The sequence below is a fragment of the Capra hircus genome, chromosome 1 (assembly GCF_001704415.2).
Source record: "Capra hircus breed San Clemente chromosome 1, ASM170441v1, whole genome shotgun sequence".
NCBI lineage: Eukaryota > Metazoa > Chordata > Mammalia > Artiodactyla > Bovidae > Capra > Capra hircus.
Window position 1 is genome coordinate 36206443 of NC_030808.1, and position 21139 is coordinate 36227581.

Consider the following 21139-nt stretch of genomic DNA (forward strand, 5'->3'; position numbering starts at 1 on the left):
GATTAAAAATGTGTTTTATCAAAATTTCTATAGGTAGGTTTTAAACCTGAATGTTTGTTAGACATCAAAGAGAGTGCATCATGGCAGAGTCTGGATTTGAATAAAGCAAGAAAAAATGATGACTATAAGACTGTGTGTGCACCAGTCATTTCCTTAAATACCTCACTGCCTATCTATAAAGAAAATGCCTTTTACCTTTTTGAAAAAAATTCTAGATGATATTCCACCACTGTGGTTAATTAGAATGGTGTTGTTCTTGTTGTTCAGTTGCTCAATCATGTCCAGCTCTTTTCGACTACATGTACTGAAGCATGCCAGGCTTCCTACACTATGTCCCAGATTTTGCTCAAACTCATGCCCATTGAGTTGATGATGCCATTCAACCATATCATCCTCTGTCATCCCCTTCTACCCATGCTCTCAATCTTTCCCAGCATCAGGTCTTTTCAAATGACTTGGCTCTTCTTATCAGGTGGCCATAGTATTAGAGCTTCAGCATCAGTCTTCCAATGAATACTCAGGGTTGATTTCCTTCAGGATAGACTGGTTTGATCACCTCACTGTCCAAGGGACTCTCAAGAGTCTTCTCTAACACCACAGTTCTAAAGCATCAGTTCTTTGGCACTCATCTTTCTTTATGGTCCAGCTCTCACATCCATACATGACTACTGGAAAAACCATAGCTTTTACTATAGGGACTTTTGTCAGCAAAGTAGTATCTGTGATGTTTAATCTGTTGTCTAGGTTTGTCATAGCTTTTCTTCCAAGGAGCAAGTTTCTTTAAATTTCATGGCTACTGTCACTGTCTGCAGTGATTTTTGAGCCCAGAAAATAAAGTCTGTCATCATTTCCACTTGTTCCCCTTCTATTCGCCGTGAAATGATGGGACCAGAAGCCATGATCTTCGTTTTTTTAATGTTGAGTTTTAAGCCAGCGTTTTCTCTGTCCTCTTTCACTTTCATCAAGAGGTTCTTTAGTTCTTCTTTGCTTTCTTCCATAAGGGTGGTGTCATCTGTGTATCTGATGTTATTGATATTTCTCCTGGCAATCTTGATTTCAGCTTGTGCTTCAGCCAGGCTGGCATTTTGTATGATGTACTCTGCGTATAAGTTAAATAAGCAGGGTGACAATACGCAGCTTTGACATACTCCTTTCTCAATTTTGAACCAGTCCATTGTTCCATGTGTGGTTCTAACTGTTGCTTCTTGATCTGCATACAGGCTTCTCAGGAGGCAGGTAATGTGGTATTTCCATTTCTTGAAGATCCACAGTTTGTTGTGATACACAGAAAGGCTTTAGCATAGTTAATAAAATTGATTTTTTTCTGGAATGCTGTTGCGTTTTCTATGGTCCAACAGATGTTGACAACTTGATCTCTGGTTCCTCTGCCTTTTGTAAATCCAGCTTGTACCTCTGGAAGTTCTTGGTTCATGTACTGTTGAAATCTAGTTGGAGAATTTTGAGCGATACCTTGCTAGCCTGTGAAATGAGTGTAACTGTGCAGCAGTTTGAACATTCTTTGGCATTGCTTTCCTTGGGGTTGGAATGAAAACTGACCTTTTCCAGTCCTGTGGCCACTGCTGATTTTTCCAAATTTGCTGGCATATCAAGTGCAGTACTTTCATAGCATCATTTTTTAGGATTTCAAATAGTTCAGCTGGAATTCCATCATGTCCCCTAACTTTGTTGTAGTGATGCTTCCTAAGGCCCACTTGACTTCACACTCCAGGATTTCTGGGTCTAGGTGAGTGGACACAGCATCATGGTTATCTGGGCCATGAAGAACTATTTTGAACAGTTCTATATATTCTCATTACCTCTTCTTAATATCTTCTGCTTCTGTTAAGTCCACACCATTTCTGTCCTTTACTATGACCATCTTTGCATGAAATGTTCCCTTGCTATCTCTAATTTTCTTGAAGGGATCTCTAGTCTTTATTGTTTTCCTCTACTTCTTTGCGTTGATCGCTTAGGATGGTTTTCTTATCTTTCCTTACTATTCTTTGTAACTGTATTCAAATGAGTATATCTTTCCTTTTCTCCTTCGCCTTTTGCTACTCTTCTTTTTCTGCTATTTGTAAGGCCTTCTCAGACAACCGTTTTGATTTTTTGCATTTCTTTTTCTGGGGGATGGTTTTGGTCACCGCCTCCTGTACAGTGTTATAAATCTCCATCCATAGTTCTTCAGGCACTCTATCATATCTAATACCTTGAATCAATTTGCCACTTCCACTGTATAATTGTAAGGGATTCAATTTAGGTCATACCTGAATGATCTAGTGGTTTTCCCTCCTTTCTTCAATTTAAGTCTGAATTTTGCAATAAAGACTCTTGAGAGTCCCTTGGACTGCAAGGAGATCCAACCAGTCCATTCTGAAGGAGATCAGCCCTAGGATTTCTTTGGAAGGAATGATGCTAAAGCTGAAGCTCCAGTACTTTGGCCACCTCATGCGAAGAGTTGACTCATTGGAAAAGACTCTGATGCTGGGAGGGATTGGGGGCAGGAGGAGAAGGGGACGACCGAGGATGAGATGGCTGGATGGCATCACAGACTCGATGGACATGAGTCTAAGCGAACTCCAGGAGATGGTGATGGACAGGGAGGCCTGGAGCGCTGCAATTCATGGGGTTGCAAAGAGTCGGACATGACTGAGCAACTGGACTGAACTGAACTGAACTGGATCCGAGCTACAGTCAGCTCTTGGTCTGTTTTTGTTGACTGTATAGAGTTTCTGTATGTTCAGTGGCAATATAATATAATCAATCTGAATATAATCAATCCAATTTCAGTGTTGACCGTCTGGTAATGTCCATGTATGGAGACATCTCTTGTGTTATTGGAAGAGGATGTTTGCTATGACCAGTACATTCTCTTTGCAAAACTCTGTTGCCTTTGCCTTGCTTCATTTTGTACTCCAACATCAACATTGCCTGTTTCTCCAGGTATCTCTTGACTTCCTACTTTTCATTTCAGTCCGCTTGATGAAAAGGGATTTTTTTTTTTTTTTGGTGTTAGTTCTGGAAGGTATTGTAAGTATTCATAGAGCCATTCAACTTCAGGATCTTTGGCATTAGTGGCTGAAGCATAGACTTGAATTTTTTATTATTATTCAGGTATGGTGAGGCCAACAGATTAATAAAATAATTGCTATTGAAAATGTAGTTTGCTGTTTACAACTCCCAGGAGAAAGGGACATATCACACCATGGAGGACCACACCAGAGTTAGTCAGGAAGTAGAAGCAACAAGGAAAATGTAGGAGCAAGAGCCTATTTTGAGGTATTTAAAGAAAGGCAAGGCTAAGCAAGATAAGGCAAGTATACTAAAGACTGGCTAGTTTGAGTAATTTCAGTAGTAGTCTCTGAGGTATAAAGACCTCCTCTAGTTGTCTGGTACCTGGCCTTAGGATGACTGGGGCAGAGGAACAGTGCCTGCTAGAGTCTAAGAACAAGACACAGAAGACACTAGATTGATTAGTTTGCAATGTGAGAGGCATACTCTTGGGCCAGTCTTTGCTGTTTCTAGAATTGGCTAACCCTAGGAGAGGCAGCCTAAAGTCAGTCAGCATGCTCATGCAGGAGCATCAAGAATATGGAAAAGGAGAAAAATATAGTTAACAATATGACATACTAAGATTTAATTATACAAATCATATATTTTACTTCTTTTTAAACTGAGGTAACATTTATATATAATAAATTGCATTAAGTGTAAGTAAAATGAAATGATGTCTAACAAACACACCTACCCCTGTGAAAACATAGAATATTTTTATCAATGTCTCTATCCTTTTATAATTATAGTTTGTAAATAAAAGTTGAATGTACTTAAAATCAATATATGTTTTTCTAGTTTCTAAATACATAGCATATTGTAAATTTTTTCCTCCTTTCTATTCTGCTTGAACACATGAAACAAGCAACCCAAGATCCAAGAGTGGAGACATCAGATTAGCTCTCTTGCCATTTTCTGTAAAATGGAAGCTGGGTAAATGGCAGACCTCTTTTGCCCTAAGAGTGTGTTAAAGTTGTATCTGTCTACTCCTGCTCACAATTAGAAGACAGCAGGCCTTTTGTCAAAAACTCTAGAGACAATATCACCACAGTCCAGATTTACTTGCGTCCATCCTATGCTGGGTGTTCCCCTGGTGGCTCAGACAGTGAAGAATCTGCCTGCAGTGAGGAGACCCAGGCTCAACACTTAGGTCAAAAAGATTCCCCGGAGAAGGGAATGGCAGCTCACTCCAGTATTCTTGCCTGGAGAATCCCATAGAAAGAGGAGCCTGGCAAGCTAAAGTCCACGGGGTCGCAAAGAGTCGGACACGACTGAGCGGCTAAGCATGCACGCGTGTCCTGTGCTGAGATGTAGTAACTATCCCTGAAGGACTCTGACTCAGAATCAGACCTATAACTTCAGCAGTTCTTTAAAACAAACACAGCCTCACAGTGTGGTTAGCCTAGTTCTCTGAAATGTTCTCTTCATTCATCTGGGCTTTATCTTGTACCATCACCATTTTCCCACTACCGCATGGCTATTAGCTACATTCAACAGCTGCTCCTAATCAAACTTTGGAGTCATCTATACTAAAATAATTTTGTCTATACTAAAAGTTGTGTAAGATATCATTTGATTTTGCCCAAGAGACCATAATTAGTATTTAAAATTTAATGATTAACTTTGGTGTTGGCATTTCTAGTCTATTGTCTTTATTTTGTAGATGCCACTGCGTTAAGACAACACTCTTAAAATCCTACATTGGATAGGAACTTGGAATATTAAAATCCTATTAAGGCAGATTTTCTAAATAGAATAGCTAGAAAATTTATCCAGGGAGAAAGTTGAAAAAATCTGAATTAAGATATATTGCTGCTTCCAAAGCCAAGTTGTATCTTCTGGAAATTTTAAGATATTCAGAAATCTCATGAAGTGAGGAATTTCTCAGACAACTTGCAGCTCTCTGGGAGGGAAGATTCTATCCTTTTAATGTAGATTGTTTGTATTATCTCTGGAATGCACTTTTCTAAATTTAGGCTCAGGCCTTAGAAGTGTGAGGTTTGGATTTTCAGAAATGATGTAAAGGATATTGCATATTTAAAAATAATGTATACATAGCTAAAGGTCTGTCTGTCATGGGATTTTGAGAGTATTTTACACTTCTTGTGTAACTGATGAAGAAAAAGAATGCTCTAAATGTAACTGAATTTTAGTTGTCTCATATAAAATGACAATCAGACCCTCCATGAGCATCACATTATATGTGTAAAGAAAGAACCTTAGGCTAAACACACACACACACACACACACACACAAACACACGTATATTTAAATAAATAAACCACCTGTCATTTTCATTGCTTTGTACGACAGTGTGTGATGTTATTGATTAGGGCTCACTGAACTTTGAGACTGCAGACATGTTGACAATATCCACAGCTCTCCAGAGAACTTTAAGGGAGACAAATACTGTAGAATATCTCAGCAAATCCAAAGGACATTATTTTGTTTGCAAAATGTACTGTTGCTATAAATGTAGATAATGTCTCTCAGAATCTCAATATTTTATAACAAGTTTGCTTGCATACTGCATTTTTCAAAGACAACCAATTTTAAAACAAATCTTTATTTGCTCTACTTTTGTTACTTCCTACCTACATGATATTTTTATTTCAGAATTATGGATAATAAAACCATAATAATAGCAATGTATCAATATTAACCTCTTTCATAATGAAAATTATGATTACCCTCAAAGATTTGCAAAGTCTTATCACATATGTAAAATAATAGAAAATATTTTCATTAGTCTCTGTCTCCTGTTTCTGGCACAGAACTCCTAAAACTCATAATATCCTAAGTGATAAGAGTACTAGGAATATCTTTTGTCCTTTTGTTTTCTACTCCAGTTCCTAACACAGGCCTCTGAAGTCCTTGCAATTGTTTGAGTGACTGGAGTGTGTTGTTCTAGTGAGGAGACCCTAGATAGACTCCTGAAAGGCTTCTGGAGGAGGGCTGTTCACCAGAAAGACCAAGCCTTTATTAGACACCTGAAATTTTCCGTCCACCCAATAACGATCCTTGATGCCTACATGATAGAGCTTCCATAAAAACCCCAATAGTATGGGGTTTTTAGGTCTTCCATGTCAGTGAACACACCCCAACTCATAGAGACAAGCTCCTGCACTTAAGACCTTCCCAGACCTTGCCCTATGTCTCTTCACCTGACTGTTCTTCTGTACTCTTTACCATATTCTTTAATAAACTGGTAAATATGTTTCCCTGAGTTCTGTGAGTCAATCTAACAAATTAATTGAACTAGCACAGAGGGTCATGGGAACCCCTAATTTATAGGCAAGTCATACAGAAGTTGTGAGTAACCTGGAAAGCTTCTAATGATAATTGACATCTGAGATGGGGAGCAGTGTTGTGAGGGTCAGCTTTTAACTCATGGAATATAACATTATCTTCAAGTGGAAGTGTTAGTTGCTCAGTTGAGTTCAATTCTTTGCGATCCCATGGATTGGGGTCCACCAGGTTCCTCTGTCCATGGTATTCTCCAGGTAAGAATACTGTCATGGGTAACCATTCCCTTCTCAAGTCAGATTGTAGGAAACCAATTCAGAACTGATTAGTGTGGGGGAACCCACACGTTTGGTGACTAGAAGTGTCAGAGTGTGGTGAGTGTGATAGTAGTGAGAATAAAGGAGAAATACAAGAAGAACTCGATTTTTTAAAACAATATATTGAAGACTGATCCAATTCTATGAGGATATTGAATGGTATTAAAAGGAGAACATGATGTTAAAAAATAAATGTAAAGATCAGTTTTAAAAATCAAAACCAGCATCTTTCAATGAATTCATGCAATAAACACCTATGAAATAAACTGTTCTATTAATACAGATTTTTTCTCTTTTATTGCTCCATGCTGAAATGGGAATGAGATTATGTATTTTAACTGCATTGTCCACTCTAAAACTACTGTGAGTTATTCAAAACTCAATAATTAATATTTTAGAGTCTTTTAGACATTTAGAACAGAGAAGCCTAACCTTTTTACTAGAATTTTCCCCTCAATATACTCCATTAACAAAATGTTAAGTGGAGAGATCCTCAAAATTTACTTTCGATGTATATGTTTTGGAATGTTTTTCTCCCAGCACTATTGAGTCAGTTTAAATTTTTTTTTCTCTTTACTATAGAAAATAGATGGGATAATTTTATAGGAAAAGACATCTCTGTTTAACATACTACAATTTTAATTTTTATTTGAATTTTGTTATTTTAATATTAAGTCAGGAGCTAAATATGATTATCTTTCAAAGGAACTAATCACAAAGTATATTGTATATCTTACTGCAAAGCTAACCAAACTGAATAACTAGATTTATACACATTTAATGTTGTGCTAGGCACTAAAGACTCTAAGGAACCTAAAATCTGATGGGAAGACATGGGGATAACCAAATGATATAATTGCAACACAATGTGATTGGCTAAATAACAAGAGAATTAACAACTATACAATATATCAGAACAGAGGACGGAGCTGATCAACTATTGTCTGAGGGACCCAGAAAAAGCTTTGCAGGGGAATTAAGTTAGCAATGGATTTCTAAAGATGATGAGTAGAAGAGATTTTTCCAATGGAAAGGGAAGAGAAAGAGTGTTTCAGACAGGGAAGGTATGGCAAGTACAGTTGTAGGCAGATGGCCAAAGGAATTGTCTTCAAAATTTTACTTTGAAAGGAGAACAATAAATGGTAAAGCTGGTACATATTTATCATTGCAGTCTAATGAAGAATCTTAAATAATAATGTAATTATTTCAAATTACATATCCTATGGTACTCCAGAATTTCCCAAATGTGTGATCTTAAAAGTTTTCTGACATCAAATTCTTCAAAACTGAGATTTCTATACCTTTCCATTGAAGCTTATTTTTTAGTTAAGTTTAGGAAAACTGCTTTGAAATTATGAGATTTTGAAGGGGGGCTTAATGTTTCATTTGCTTTATAAATGATAGATCATCAAAAATGTATAGAAAATTGAAGGAAGTTCTGTAAATATTGAGATGAAAGTACAAAATCCAGTGCACATGAAAAATGGCAAGGGTTTAAGCTGAAGCAGGGCTGGAAAATAACTGAGTAGAGAGAAGAACCGAGTAGAGAGAAAATTTATCGACTTTCTGATGCTGAAGCTGACTGGCATGCAATGTTATTGGTGAGGGGGAATATATGAAGTATAACTGAAATTCAAACTGGTTAGACTGTAAAAATGGTGAGTCCTGGGACCAAAACAGGAAATTCCAGAGAACAACAACTTGGGAAAATCATGACAGGGGTGGTGAAATGGAAAACATTAAGCTATGAATGATTATGTTCATTCAAACTCAAGAGTTATTCTGGATTTAATAGAAATGTTCACTTCTGAAAAAACTAAGAAGGAAATGTTCTTAAGTAGGCATTGTAATGAATGGTACAAAAAAATAAGAGAGTAACGCGTTTAAAGGCATGCCTGATTCAAAGGAAAAAATCTTTCAACCATTTTCTAAATGATATTTTCCCATGGAGATAATTTTTAAAAGCTTTGGCTCGCTTAGAAAAACTGAGCCTTTTTTGTTATTACTTTAACTTGTCCAATCTCTAAACCACAGAGATACCTCAGAGGTTCATTAGAAATTCCCAAACCCAGAAAGAGGAAAGTCCCAATAAAAACAAACGAACCAAACCAGATCCTTTAGGAATTGAATTTTGAGGTTTTGACTTCCTGATTCTAAGTATGGATCATATTTTAGTTGCAGAATAGTGGTAAATGTAGCTTAAAAACACCATAGTTAAAATAATGAAGCCCTTCCATGTCTGTCAGTATATTTGACCTGTGCAAGTGTTGTGTGATTAAAATGCAAATTGTCAATTACACAGGCCCCATCTCTAACCAGATCTCTTTACAAAGAATCCTTTCTTAGCCTAATATCTTTGCTTCCCTGTTGTAATTTGTTTTGTTTGTTTGTTTGTTTCTATTATTTCATTAGATGCAGTCAATGGCTCAGGGTAGGCTGGTATTGAAAGAAAATCTTACCAGTCCACTATAAATAAATAATTAATGTTCAATTATGAACTATTAAGGGTTGCTCATCTCTGTCTCTCTTCTGGACTAGTCATTGATGTGATTCAAGAGATGGCCATCACAGTGGCCTGCAAATAGAAAAGAAAATACTCAGGGAATAATTCAGCCCTTGGTTCCCAGAAAGGTATGTCTCCTTAGTACAGAAGTATTTTGATACTAGCTTTCACAAAACACATAGTACTGGATAATATGGGGTGAAACATCTGTTGAGTCTTATATCATGATCTGGTAACATTTTAAAAGAATGAATTGAAAGAGCCATGAGCAAAGTCACTATGACACCACACGTTAAGAAATTTTTCAGTATTCAGAGTATTCAAAACTTTTCAGTGGTGCAGAGTAACTTCAGAAAAACTTCATGGAAGATGATTAACTGTTTGATTTATTGGTCTTTTCTTTCCTCCCAACCTTCACTATTTTTCTCTTTATTTGTATTCTTTTAAGAAATATTTTATTTAAAAATAAATTTTACTTTATTTTAGTTAAAAATAAATTTTTACTTTGAAAAATAAAAAAAAATTTCATTAAGTAAATTTAACCAAGTATATCATATCTCCTTTCTTTATTTTCCAAAGAGCACATATATTCAGTTATACCCAGATTAGCAAAAACAAAGGATCAAAAATTTTCTCCCCCTCAAACACAACAAAAATGTGTGTTACAACCAAGATATTATTTTAAAAAGTCATCGACTTACCGGAAATTTTTACCTTCCTACTGTCTTAATTTTTCTTCTTACCAATTTCTTCCTTTTTTTCCTCTACAAAATTATTCATTTACTACACTGTGTAAATTCCTGGGCGTGTTTCATAGCAGCCTACTTTGTCATCAACTTCTTCCTATTAATAAGAGAATCCTTGTAATTATGTATCATTTAAGGTGTATAAGCAAGTCAGCAGAATAAATCTCTTAACCTTGGACTGTTGGGGGGTTCATCAGTAATTCCTGTTTTAGCTTATACACCAGCACTTTGCTAGGGAAAAACCTATGCTTCCTCCTCCTCCTGGGTAACTTTTCACTCTCCTTCCAAGCATTTCTCTAATCTTAGGACTTTTTCTCATCCAATTATTACCCACCATTCTTTCAAATCACAAATTAAGAAAGAAAAAAAAAAAAACACGAAAAACAGAGGAATGAGAAGAAGTCAAACGTATGATATACATTGCAGTGTGTGTGTTCAGTTGCTTGGTCTTATTCAACTCTCTGCAACTCCATGCACTGTAGCCCCGCAAACTCCTCTTTCCATGGGATTTTCTGGGCAAGAATACTGGAATGGGTTGCCATTTCCTACTCCAGGTGATCTTCCCAACCCAGGGACTGAACCTGCGTCTCCTGTCTCCTGAACTGGCAGGCAGGTTCTTTACCACTGAGCCACCTGGGAATACTATGGTTCTTTTATATAGAAGAATAAGGATTTCTATGAATTGCCACCCTTATGGCAGAAAGGGAAGAAGAACTAAAGAGCCTCTTGATGAAAGTGAAAGAAGAGAGTGAAAAAGGTGGCTTAACGTTCAACATTCAGAAACCTGAGATCATGGCATCCGGTCCCATCACTTCATGGCAAATAGATGAAGAAACAATGGAAACAGTAAGAGACTTTATTTTGGGGGCTCCAATATCACTGCAGATGGTGATTGCAGCCATGAAATTAAAAGACGCTAACTCCTTGGAAGGAAAGTTATGACCAACCTAGACAGAATATTAAAAAGCAGAGACATTACTTTGTCAACAAAGATCCATCTAGTCAAGGCTACGGCTTTTCGTGTAGTCACGAATGGATGTGAGAGCTGGATAAAGAAAGCTGAGCGCCGAAGAATTGATGCTTTTGAACTGTGGTATTGGAGAAGACTCTTGAGAGTCCCTTGGACTGCAAGGAAATCCAACCAGTCCATCCTAAAGGAGAACAGTCCTGGATGTTCATTGGAAGGACTGATGTTGAAGCTGAAACTCCAATCCTTCGGCCACCTTATGTGAACAACTGACTCATTTGAAAAGACCCTGATACTGGGAAAGATTGAAGGCAGGAGGAGAAGGGGATGACAGAGGATGAGATGGTTGAATGGCATCACCGACTCAATGGACGTGAGTTTGAGTGAACTCCGGGAGTTGGTGATGGACAGGGAGGCCTGGTGTGCTGCCGTTCATGGGGTCGCAAAAAGTCCGACACGACTGAGTGACTGAAATGAACTGATGAATTTGGAAAATTACTTTGAACAAATCACTCTTCGATACCTGAAAACTAACCAAAAAAAGTATAATCCATATTACTGTTTCTCATTAATATTACAAATTGTATTACAACACATGAGCAAGTATGGGTAAATTATACTTTAAGACATGAATTTAAAACTGTTCTAGGAAACCATTTAGAAAGCATGGATACAGTGGGGTGCTCATGGAATTTGTCTCTTCCTACAGTATACTTTATTATGTCTTAAAATTATTTACTAGGGGATAGAAAAGCAGATTTTTTTAATTATTTATTAATATTAAAATGTTGATGAGCATTACCTAAACATAATGGGATTTTAGCTGGTGCACTGTACTGAAACTACTGAAACACAGCCAACACAAGGGGCGTGTATTAAAAGAGCAGGACAAATGACTTAACAGAGGCCTGAAAGCAGCAATCAGAAAGGGTTCATTTAACTTAGAGATGGCACAAGCTTCGAGCAATTGCTTCTACTTAAGTAAGTGTGGAATTACAAAAGGCTATTTATTACAATCCAGCAGGGCCCTGCAGCTTGCTCAAAGACCTTTGAAGAATTTCAACAGTTATAAAGCCTTGCACGGTGCAGAAGCAGTAAACTTAGGCAGATCCCCAACAGAGCCTGGAAAGCATTCACGAAGAAGTTTATTTGATAATCTTCACAATTGTTCTTAGAAACAAATTATTTTCTCTTTCTTCTTTTTTAAGAAGAGATGCTATACCTGGTAATTTTCAAAACTTCTTTTATATATATATAATATATTTTAACTGTTAAGGAAAATAAACCAGTTTCAAGAGATATGAAATTAAATAGGGAGGGTCTCCATGGGTTTAATAGGATAGAGTTCCAACAGTCTAGTTCTTTGAAATACTCTGTAAGCATGCATTAGAAGTCATTCTATTAATGGATTTACTTCAGGAGGAAATTTGTTGAAATTTCTCCATTTTTTTGTAGAAAAAAAAGCAAAATTATTAGCAATGATATTGGGACTGAAATTATTCTAGTAATGATAAAATATTAAATTGTTTTTTCTAAATATTAAATATAAAGAAATTAATTGTTAAAAATTTAACATACCTGCTATTTATTTCTAACTCATTGACATGATTATAAATTTTGAATAAGTTTATAAAATTTCAACTAAATATGTGTAAAATAACTTATCCTTAACGTAAAATCAATTTCAGAGCAGCAAACTGCCTCAGTGTTAGGGTTGGAGATACTGTGAGGCAACTTTGAAAAATAAAATAATATTGAATAGACAAAAGGTAAATGGTATCAGTTACATGAAGGCATGCGTGCGTGCATGCCTGCTCAGTTGCTTCAGTAGTGTATGACTTTTTGCAACTCTATGGATTGTAGATCGCCATAGAGTTTTGTCCATGGGAATCTCCTCCAAGAATACTGGAGTGGGTTGCCATGCCCTTCTCCAGGGGATCTTCCTGACCCACGGATCCAACCCACATCTCCTGTATTGCAGGCAGGTTCTCTACCAACTGAACCACCAGGGAAGGCCACGTGAAAGTATATTAATTGTTAATGGGTACAAAATGTGATAAAAAAGATGATTTTACTTTTCCATCATAAAAGCAACACTTACATTTTACTTTGGAAAAAAATTAAGTGATCATCCCCTGGCCATTAAAATAATGAGACTTTAATAACAAAAATTCATAGGATATTACATATAGTAGAAATAAGAAGATGGAAAATTTGCTGTAATAAATGTTTTGTTTAAGTTTACACTTTGTAAAGAAGTGTCACAAGGCAAGTTTAATGAAAGCTCTATTTTTAAGTGAAGAATAAAATAAAAGGTATTTATAGATAGGGATAATTTGGATGACAGTTTGGATGCAAAAGCTGGCAAAATAATCATAATAATGTTAATAATAATAATGATAGCTGATAATCATAGAAACAGCAAATCCACATATAGGAAACATCTATTGCTAGCTCTTATAGGAAATGCAAATACATGGGATTCTAATAATCCTTGATTTGAGAAAAATCTATAAAATATATGTCCTTTAGTAATGAAAGCAATTCAACAGTGTTCCTGAGAACTCTTGATTTTTGTTTGTTTCATGTTTGTAATTTATTTTACTGCATTCCATTAGGGAAGAATGCTGCTGACCTTCACAGTGAGGATTTTGGTTGGCCAGTGTACCAAGACTGAGATTTGAAACCAAGAGTGCATTGATGGATAGTATGCATTTTTCTTTTTAATGGAAGCATTTGAAGTATGATATCACTTAAAACATATTTAATCTTCCATTGGAAAATATGGTGACACTGTGATATCTGATCCAGACAGATGTTTTTTATTTATTCATATTTATATTTTTGATAATGCATAGGAAAAACATAACAAAGAGTCACCCCCCAATAAGAGCCTCAAAATATATCTAGAGAATTGTGACACAAAGAGCACCCACTTCCTCAGTACTTCTTATTAAATATACTTTTTTAAGAAATGGAAATGTAAAAGTAGAGATATTGTATCCTGGTATATATATTTTTATTCATGAGAGCTTTTTTTTCAGAAGTCAAGATCTATTTTACTATGTCCTAAATCCTATCTATTTTACAATACACTAAATATTATTATTACCTATGGATACCATGGGACTCCTTGTGCATAATGGATTCCAGTCCTCTTACAGAGCTGCATATGAAAATGTTATCAATGAGCTGAAGACTCTGGCATTCATAACTTTGCAACATTATAACAAATAGGTAGTCTTAATGTTTTTTTTTCTTTTTTAATATATCAAATATATTTCATTGCTTACATTATAGTAGCAGATTGAAAACATCTGCTCACTTGCCACTAGTCCACCAGCAGCTGAAAATCTCAGCTCATTTTCCATAGGCCTGTATGTACCAGGGCTATAATCCAGCTGCTGAGGCTTGATATGGGGCCAGATTAATACTCAAGAGCCTTTGAAATGGAAATAGTGCTTTCTTGCCAAGATTAGGACAATGATAGGCTCCATTTGCTTGTCCCCTTCCCTCTCTGCTCTTCTTTACTGCCCTTCCCAATCCAATTAATTTTCCTTCTCCCGTCATATACTCCCATCCTCTTTTTACAGCTCCATCACCTGTCATGACGATTAAGAAAGATCGGACATCCAGAAACAGCATTTCTTTATCCTGGCAAGAACCTGAACACCCTAATGGGATCATATTGGACTATGAGGTCAAATACTACGAAAAGGTGGGGAGATAATGTGAAAAGAGTTGAGTTGTGTCAGGAAAGAGGTTATTTTCTCATGAGTATACTCTTGCAAAGAAACTAATGACACTGCTAGCTAGTGAAAGAGCTCTATTTAGAACTCTGGTCATGTGCTACCTTTGATTTCTAGGTAGGGGAGGGTTCAGAAATTATTGTGTTGAATATCCCCCATTCTACAGCAATAAGCCATAGCAAAGATGTTACCATCGAATGTAAACCATCTAGTTATGATATTAGAGATGACATTTGTGTCTTCCACAGGAGACCCCTGTTCTAAACAACCATTATATAGCAATTCCTTTATCTTTTGATGAACTCTTCCCAAGTTCATTGCATTAAGCATCATTTCCTGACCTTCACATTCACATGAATTTTACTCAATACCGATAAGAATGTTGAAATGATAACAAAACCATTATACTATTGAGCTGATGATGAAAGCTTTCTTTACTTTGTTCAGAACAAGGAGATTAGAAGATGGGAATATGTGTGCCTCATATGATAAAATTGTGTTCGGTAATACAATTATAAAAAATAGGTACATGATTGTTTATAAGTATAATTCAGGCCATGATATTTCATCACTCTAAGTACCACTTATTTCTCCCTGGTTATAAATTATGGTGAGGTTTGAAAACAAGATGTATTCAAACCTTATCAATAGAGCTGGTTAGTTTCATAGCTACTAATATGAACACAACATACTCATTTATCTGCTGCAGTTTACAAAGTATTTTAAAATGAATTGTGTATTGATAGCTTCTATTTACAGAACACTTCTACATACATTATTTTGAGTTGTTTGATAATCTGACGAGAGTGAGTAAATAGGTTCCTTTACAATTGCAAAAACTGAGAGTCAGTGACATTTGAATGTCTCACAGCCTCATGGGTAATAAACATTAGTTCTCTGTTTTGAATTCTGACAGTCATCACTCCTCATGTAATATGTTTTCCCCTGTATTGCATATCTTCTTCTAAATGAAAATGGATCATTAAGAGACGTGAGAATTAGTGGTATGGTCAGTTATGCAAAAAAATATCTAATGTATAAGCATTTCTCTGCACTATGTAGTTATGCTGTTTTTTGAAGTTAAAGTATTTCAGAAGTATGATGCCATTTTCTTCATACTGCCCCCTATAGGGAAAAGGCTATGTCTCTTTGACTGAGAGAAAGTGAGACCTAATAAACCTTATTGTACCAAAATCGTAGTATGAATAAATTACCTCCTAGCTTTCAGTGATCCACTGTGTTACTGTCAAATACCCATTTGATCATAATCTTCTATTTTTAAAAATATGACAAGACAACAAATATAAGAATCCATGTTTTATAGATGATACAACACAACTAAAAGGTAATTAATGATGTGCCTCAGTTCAGACTAGATAGCAGAATCAGGGAACACCCAACTTTTCTGTAGAGTTGATTCAAAAATACTGCTAACCTACATTCATATCTTCTACAAACATAAATCATTTTCTGAACTTATTTGAAAAAAAGCATAAAACAATATTTTGAAACAATATCAACTAGCATAGGAAAAAGTGACTGAACCTATTTTTATTATCTAAGCATTTTAAAGTCAATGTATACTTATGTGTAATATTATTTTAAATATACTTTATACAAATATTTAAAGCACATATTCATAAATTTTGAACTTAAAAATTTTTTCCAAATATTTACATATGATACTTAGAAATATTTTGAATGTTTCACTAAGATTTAAGCCCTACAAGATCTAACTTTGACTAGACTTGACTAGTCAAGGTCTTGACTATTTACTTAATTAACAATTATGAACACAACCATGTTCTAGATATATGCTTAATAAACTTTTTAACACATAGAATAATGATTTCTGTAAAGTAAATACATTCAGCCTTCTTCATTATTTAATATACTAACTCAAATGCTATCTGATACATAACCAGCATCTTTAGCTAAGAAATATATGTAATGCATGACTTTTTTTTCTGTAATGTTCTATTTAGTTTGGGTTGAGGATATGCATTGTTCTATATCTCCCATTCCAGGCCCCACCCCAGGTGCCAGAGACATTCCACCATTACTTGAACTTAGGTACTTATATACTAATGTATGTTAAAGGAAAAACACAATTCTATGTAAAGTCAATTTTGATAAACAAGGCTTGACACAAAAAGCCTTTACAATTCATGTGCAATGTGAACCTCCTAATGTACAATGTGAATTATTTGGGGAAATATTTCTAGACATTTATCTGAAGATTTTTATCTCTGCTAAACCACAGTGACTTAGATTAAACACATTGCAAATATAGTTGATACTAAAGAAGTTATTAATGTAGAATTGTTTAAAAGGTCCATAAAACTTGGACCTTTTAAAATTTAATAGTTTACAGTTAATAGAAATATTTCTGAGATGCCTGTTAAGCTTAATTCAAGGGATGTTTTCCTTTTTGAAAGTTTATTCTTAAAATTAGACTGAAGCTTTCATTCAGCTTTGGCTTTGAAGATAACTTATTTTCATCCACATATTCATTAACTGGCAAAAATGAAGACTAATTTTTTCCGCATTATTTGCTGGGAACAGATTATTTTATCCAAGATAGCTTAAAAATGCCTCTATTACATTCAGAGAGTTAAACAGTTGTCATATCTTATCCATCATATGAGCTGTGTTAAATCTAAAAGAACTGGTTTAGAGGGGTTCAGCTTTTTACTATCTGACATGACTAGGAAGATTCGGTTTTAACATGATTTTTCTTACCTCAAAGCAGGAACAAGAAACAAGTTATACGATTCTCAGGGCACGAGGCACTAATGTTACCATCAGTAGCCTCAAGCCTGATACTACATATGTATTCCAAATCCGAGCCCGGACCGCAGCTGGATATGGGACCAACAGTCGCAAGTTTGAGTTTGAAACTAGTCCAGACTGTACGTATTTTCTTCAATATAGTGTATGAGGGAAAGGCTGTTGCAAAGATGTCTGATAATTCATTCTCACAATCAGTTTTAGTTAAATATGTGATACATTGGAAGTATATCGCTTCTTGTTGTTGTTCAGTCGTTAAGTTGTGTCTGACTCTTTGCTACCCCACGCACCGCTGCATGCCAGGCTCCCCTGTCCTTCAATATTGCTTGGGAAACATTGAATAATTTTGCATAGCATTGTATATGTATACTTGTGCTTGTGAAAGTGTATATCTTTTTTTTTTTTTTCTCTTTTATAAATGGAACATATTCTAATGCCTGGAATGCTTCTAATCTTTTATTGGACATAAATTTCTTTGAGGAACATTACATAGTATGGCAATATTTTATTAAAGTTCCTCTTAATTCAGATATTCCAGGTTCATTGCATGGTTCAATGAACTATAAAAAAAGAAACGATGATCCATGAGGAACTTAATATTGTTTTAACTCTCATGGATCTAAAATCATTTGGAGATTAAGGATATCTAAACTTCATTCATCACCTCATTCACATTCACAAGTAATTTGGATAGCCTTGTGTGTCTGACTCTAAATTTATAAAATTGGCAAACATTTTCCCAATAGCATTCTGCTTTTCTTCAAATGCATTTGCTTCATATTAGAAAAAACCTCAACTAAAATATACTTTTTAAAAGATAAAATCATGGCTACAACATTAATTAAAATGAACACAGACTAAAGATTTAATTTACCTTATTAATGAAGAAGGTAGTAACAAATTAAACAGATTTAAAGGGAAATATGAAGAACAAATGCATATATAGATATACATACATATTTGTATGTTTGTGTCTGTGTGTATGAGTGCAGACCATCAGGAAAATTTACATAAACTGGTTAATCCAAATCTGGTTAATATACTATAGGATAATAAATATAATGATTGAGGTCATCTTTTCTAACATAAACCAGTCATATCTCTAGATAATGAATCATTCTAATTGTAATGAGAAAAATTATATACTATATATAACTATTCTTAGTTTTTTACTTAGAACTAATTTCACAGTTGTAAAACAGGCTAGAAAGACAAAGATGAACACTCTTTAGAAACAGATTATCAAGGGAGAGTCTGACAATGCCCAGCATACAACTGAAATGAAACCCAGTAATCTCTTTTGACAGTTCCAAAGTGCCTTTTCTCTCCATATCTATATTTCCTATTTTGTAAATATTTGATTCATGATACAAAGTTACATTGTTATTGGTATGGTAGTATTTTATGCCCAAATTTCATGTTTCATAGAAATATTCAAGATTAACAAAAATTATAAAAGCTGTTTAAGTTAACATGATAAAACAAATATTTTATGGCACACTTTTTGTCAGACAATTAGAAATGCTACTTATAATAACTAGCTCTACCTTCTGCAAGGTATGAGAACCTAGCATTAGAATTCATGAGCTCACAGCTGAAACATGACAATTCCTCTACTCAAAGGGGTGCTGCCATCCTCAAAAACATAAATCTACACAGTTGGCCCTCAAGATCGATGGGTTCCACATTCACAGATCCAAACAACCTTGAATCAAAAGTGTACAAAAGGAGAAAGTCAAGGGATATCTGGAGTAGCAGGCAAGTTTGGCCTTGAAGTACAAAATGAAGCAGGACAAAGGGAAACTGAGTTTTGCCAAGAAAATACACTGGTCATAGCAAATACCCTCTTCAAAAAACACAAGAGATGACTGTACACATGAATATCACCAGATGGTCAATACTGAAATCAGATTAATTATAGTCTATGCAGCCAAAAATAGGAAAGCTCTGTATAATCTGCAAAAACAAGACCAGGAGTGACTGTGGCTTAGATCATAAACTCCTAGTTGCAAAATTCAGACTTAAATTGAAAAACATAGGGAAAACCAATAGGCCATTCAGCTATAAACTAAATCAAATCCCTTATGATTATATAGTGGAAGTGACAAATTGATTCAAGGGATTAGGTCTGATAGACACAGTGCCTGAAGAACTATGGGCTGAGGTTCGTGACATAGAACAGGAGGCCATCCCCATCCCCAAGAACAGAAATGCAAAAAGACACAGTGGTTGTCTCAGGAGGACTTACAAATAGCTGAGAAAAGAAGAGAAGCTAAAGGCAAAGGAAAAAAGGAAAGATATATCCATTTGAAAGCAAAGTTCGAGAGAAGAGCAAGGAGAGATAAGAAAGCCTTCCTAAATGAACAATGCAAAGGAAAAGATGAAAACAATAGAGTGGGAAACACTAGGGATCTCTTCAAGAAAATTAGAGATGCCAAGGGAGCATTTCATGCAAAGATAGGCCCAATAAAGGACAGAAACAGTGTGGACCTAACAGAAGCAGAAGATATTAAGAAGAGGTCACAAGAATACCCAGAAGAAATATACAAAAAAGATCTTAATGACCCAGATAGCCACAATGGTGTGGTCGCTCACACACAGCCAGACATCCTGGAGTGTGAAGTCAAGTGGGCCTTAGGAAGCAATACTGCTAGCAAAATTAGTGAAGTGATGGAATTCCAGCCGAGCTACTTCAAAACCTAGCAGATGATGCTGTGAAAGTGCTGCACTCAATATGCCAGCAAATTTGAAAAACTCAGCAGTGGCCGCAGGACTGGAAAATATGTTTTCATTCCAATCCCAAGGAAGGGCAATGTCAAAGAACGTTCAAACTACCACACAATTGCAATTATTTACAATTGACGGGTTCCAAATTGAGAAAGGGGTACGTCAAGGCTATATATTGTCACCGTGCTTATTTAACTTACATGCACAGTAAATCATGTGAAATGCCAGGCTTGATGAAGCACAAACTGGAATAACGACTAAAGGGAGAAATATCAATAACTTCAGATATGCAGATGACACCACCATTATGGCAGAAAGCAAAGAGGAATTAAAGAGCCTCTTGCTGAAGATGAACAAGGAAGTAAAACGCTGGCTTAAAACTCAGCATTTAAAAAATGAAGATCATGGCAACTGGTCCCATTACTTCATGGCAAATAGATGGGGAAAAACTGGAAGCAGAGACAGACTTTATTTTCTGGGGTTCCAAAATCACTGTGAACAGTGACTGCAACCATGAAATTAAAAACGCTCTTTGTAAGAAAAGCAATGAGAAGCCTAGACAGTGAATTAAAAAGCAGAGACATTACTTTGCCTATAAGTTCCATATAGTCAAAGCTATGGTTTTTCCAGTAGTCATGTATGTCTGTGAGAGTGGGGCAATAAAAAAGGCTGAGTGCCAAAGAATTGATGCCTTTGAACTGTGGTATTGGAGAAGACTCTTGAGAGTCCCAGGGACTGCAAGGAGATCCAACCAGTCAATCCTAAAGGAATTCAACCCTGAATATTCATTGGAAGGACTGATGCTGAAGCTGAACTCCAACACTTTGGCCAGCTTATGAGAAGAACCAACTCATTGAAAAAGGCCCTGATTCTGGGAAAGATTGAAGGCACAAGGAGAAGGGGATGACAAAGGATGAGATGCGGGGATGACAAAGGATGAGATGGTTGGATGACATCACCGACTCAGTGGACATGAGCTTGAGCAAGCTCCAGGAATGGTGAAGGACAGGGAAGCCTGGCCTGCTGCAGTCCATGGGGTC

General features: G+C 35.8%; 1 protein-coding gene across 1 annotated transcript in view; it reads left to right on the forward strand.

Moving 5' to 3' along the window:
• Window positions 1-21139, forward strand: part of EPHA3 (EPH receptor A3) — a 409122-nt gene that overhangs the window by 310723 nt on the left and 77260 nt on the right. The window contains exons 6-7 of the mRNA XM_005674802.2: window positions 14427-14551; window positions 17332-17494. Of these exons, the coding sequence (XP_005674859.1) occupies window positions 14427-14551; window positions 17332-17494 (288 nt within the window). The remainder of the gene's footprint in view (window positions 1-14426; window positions 14552-17331; window positions 17495-21139) is intronic.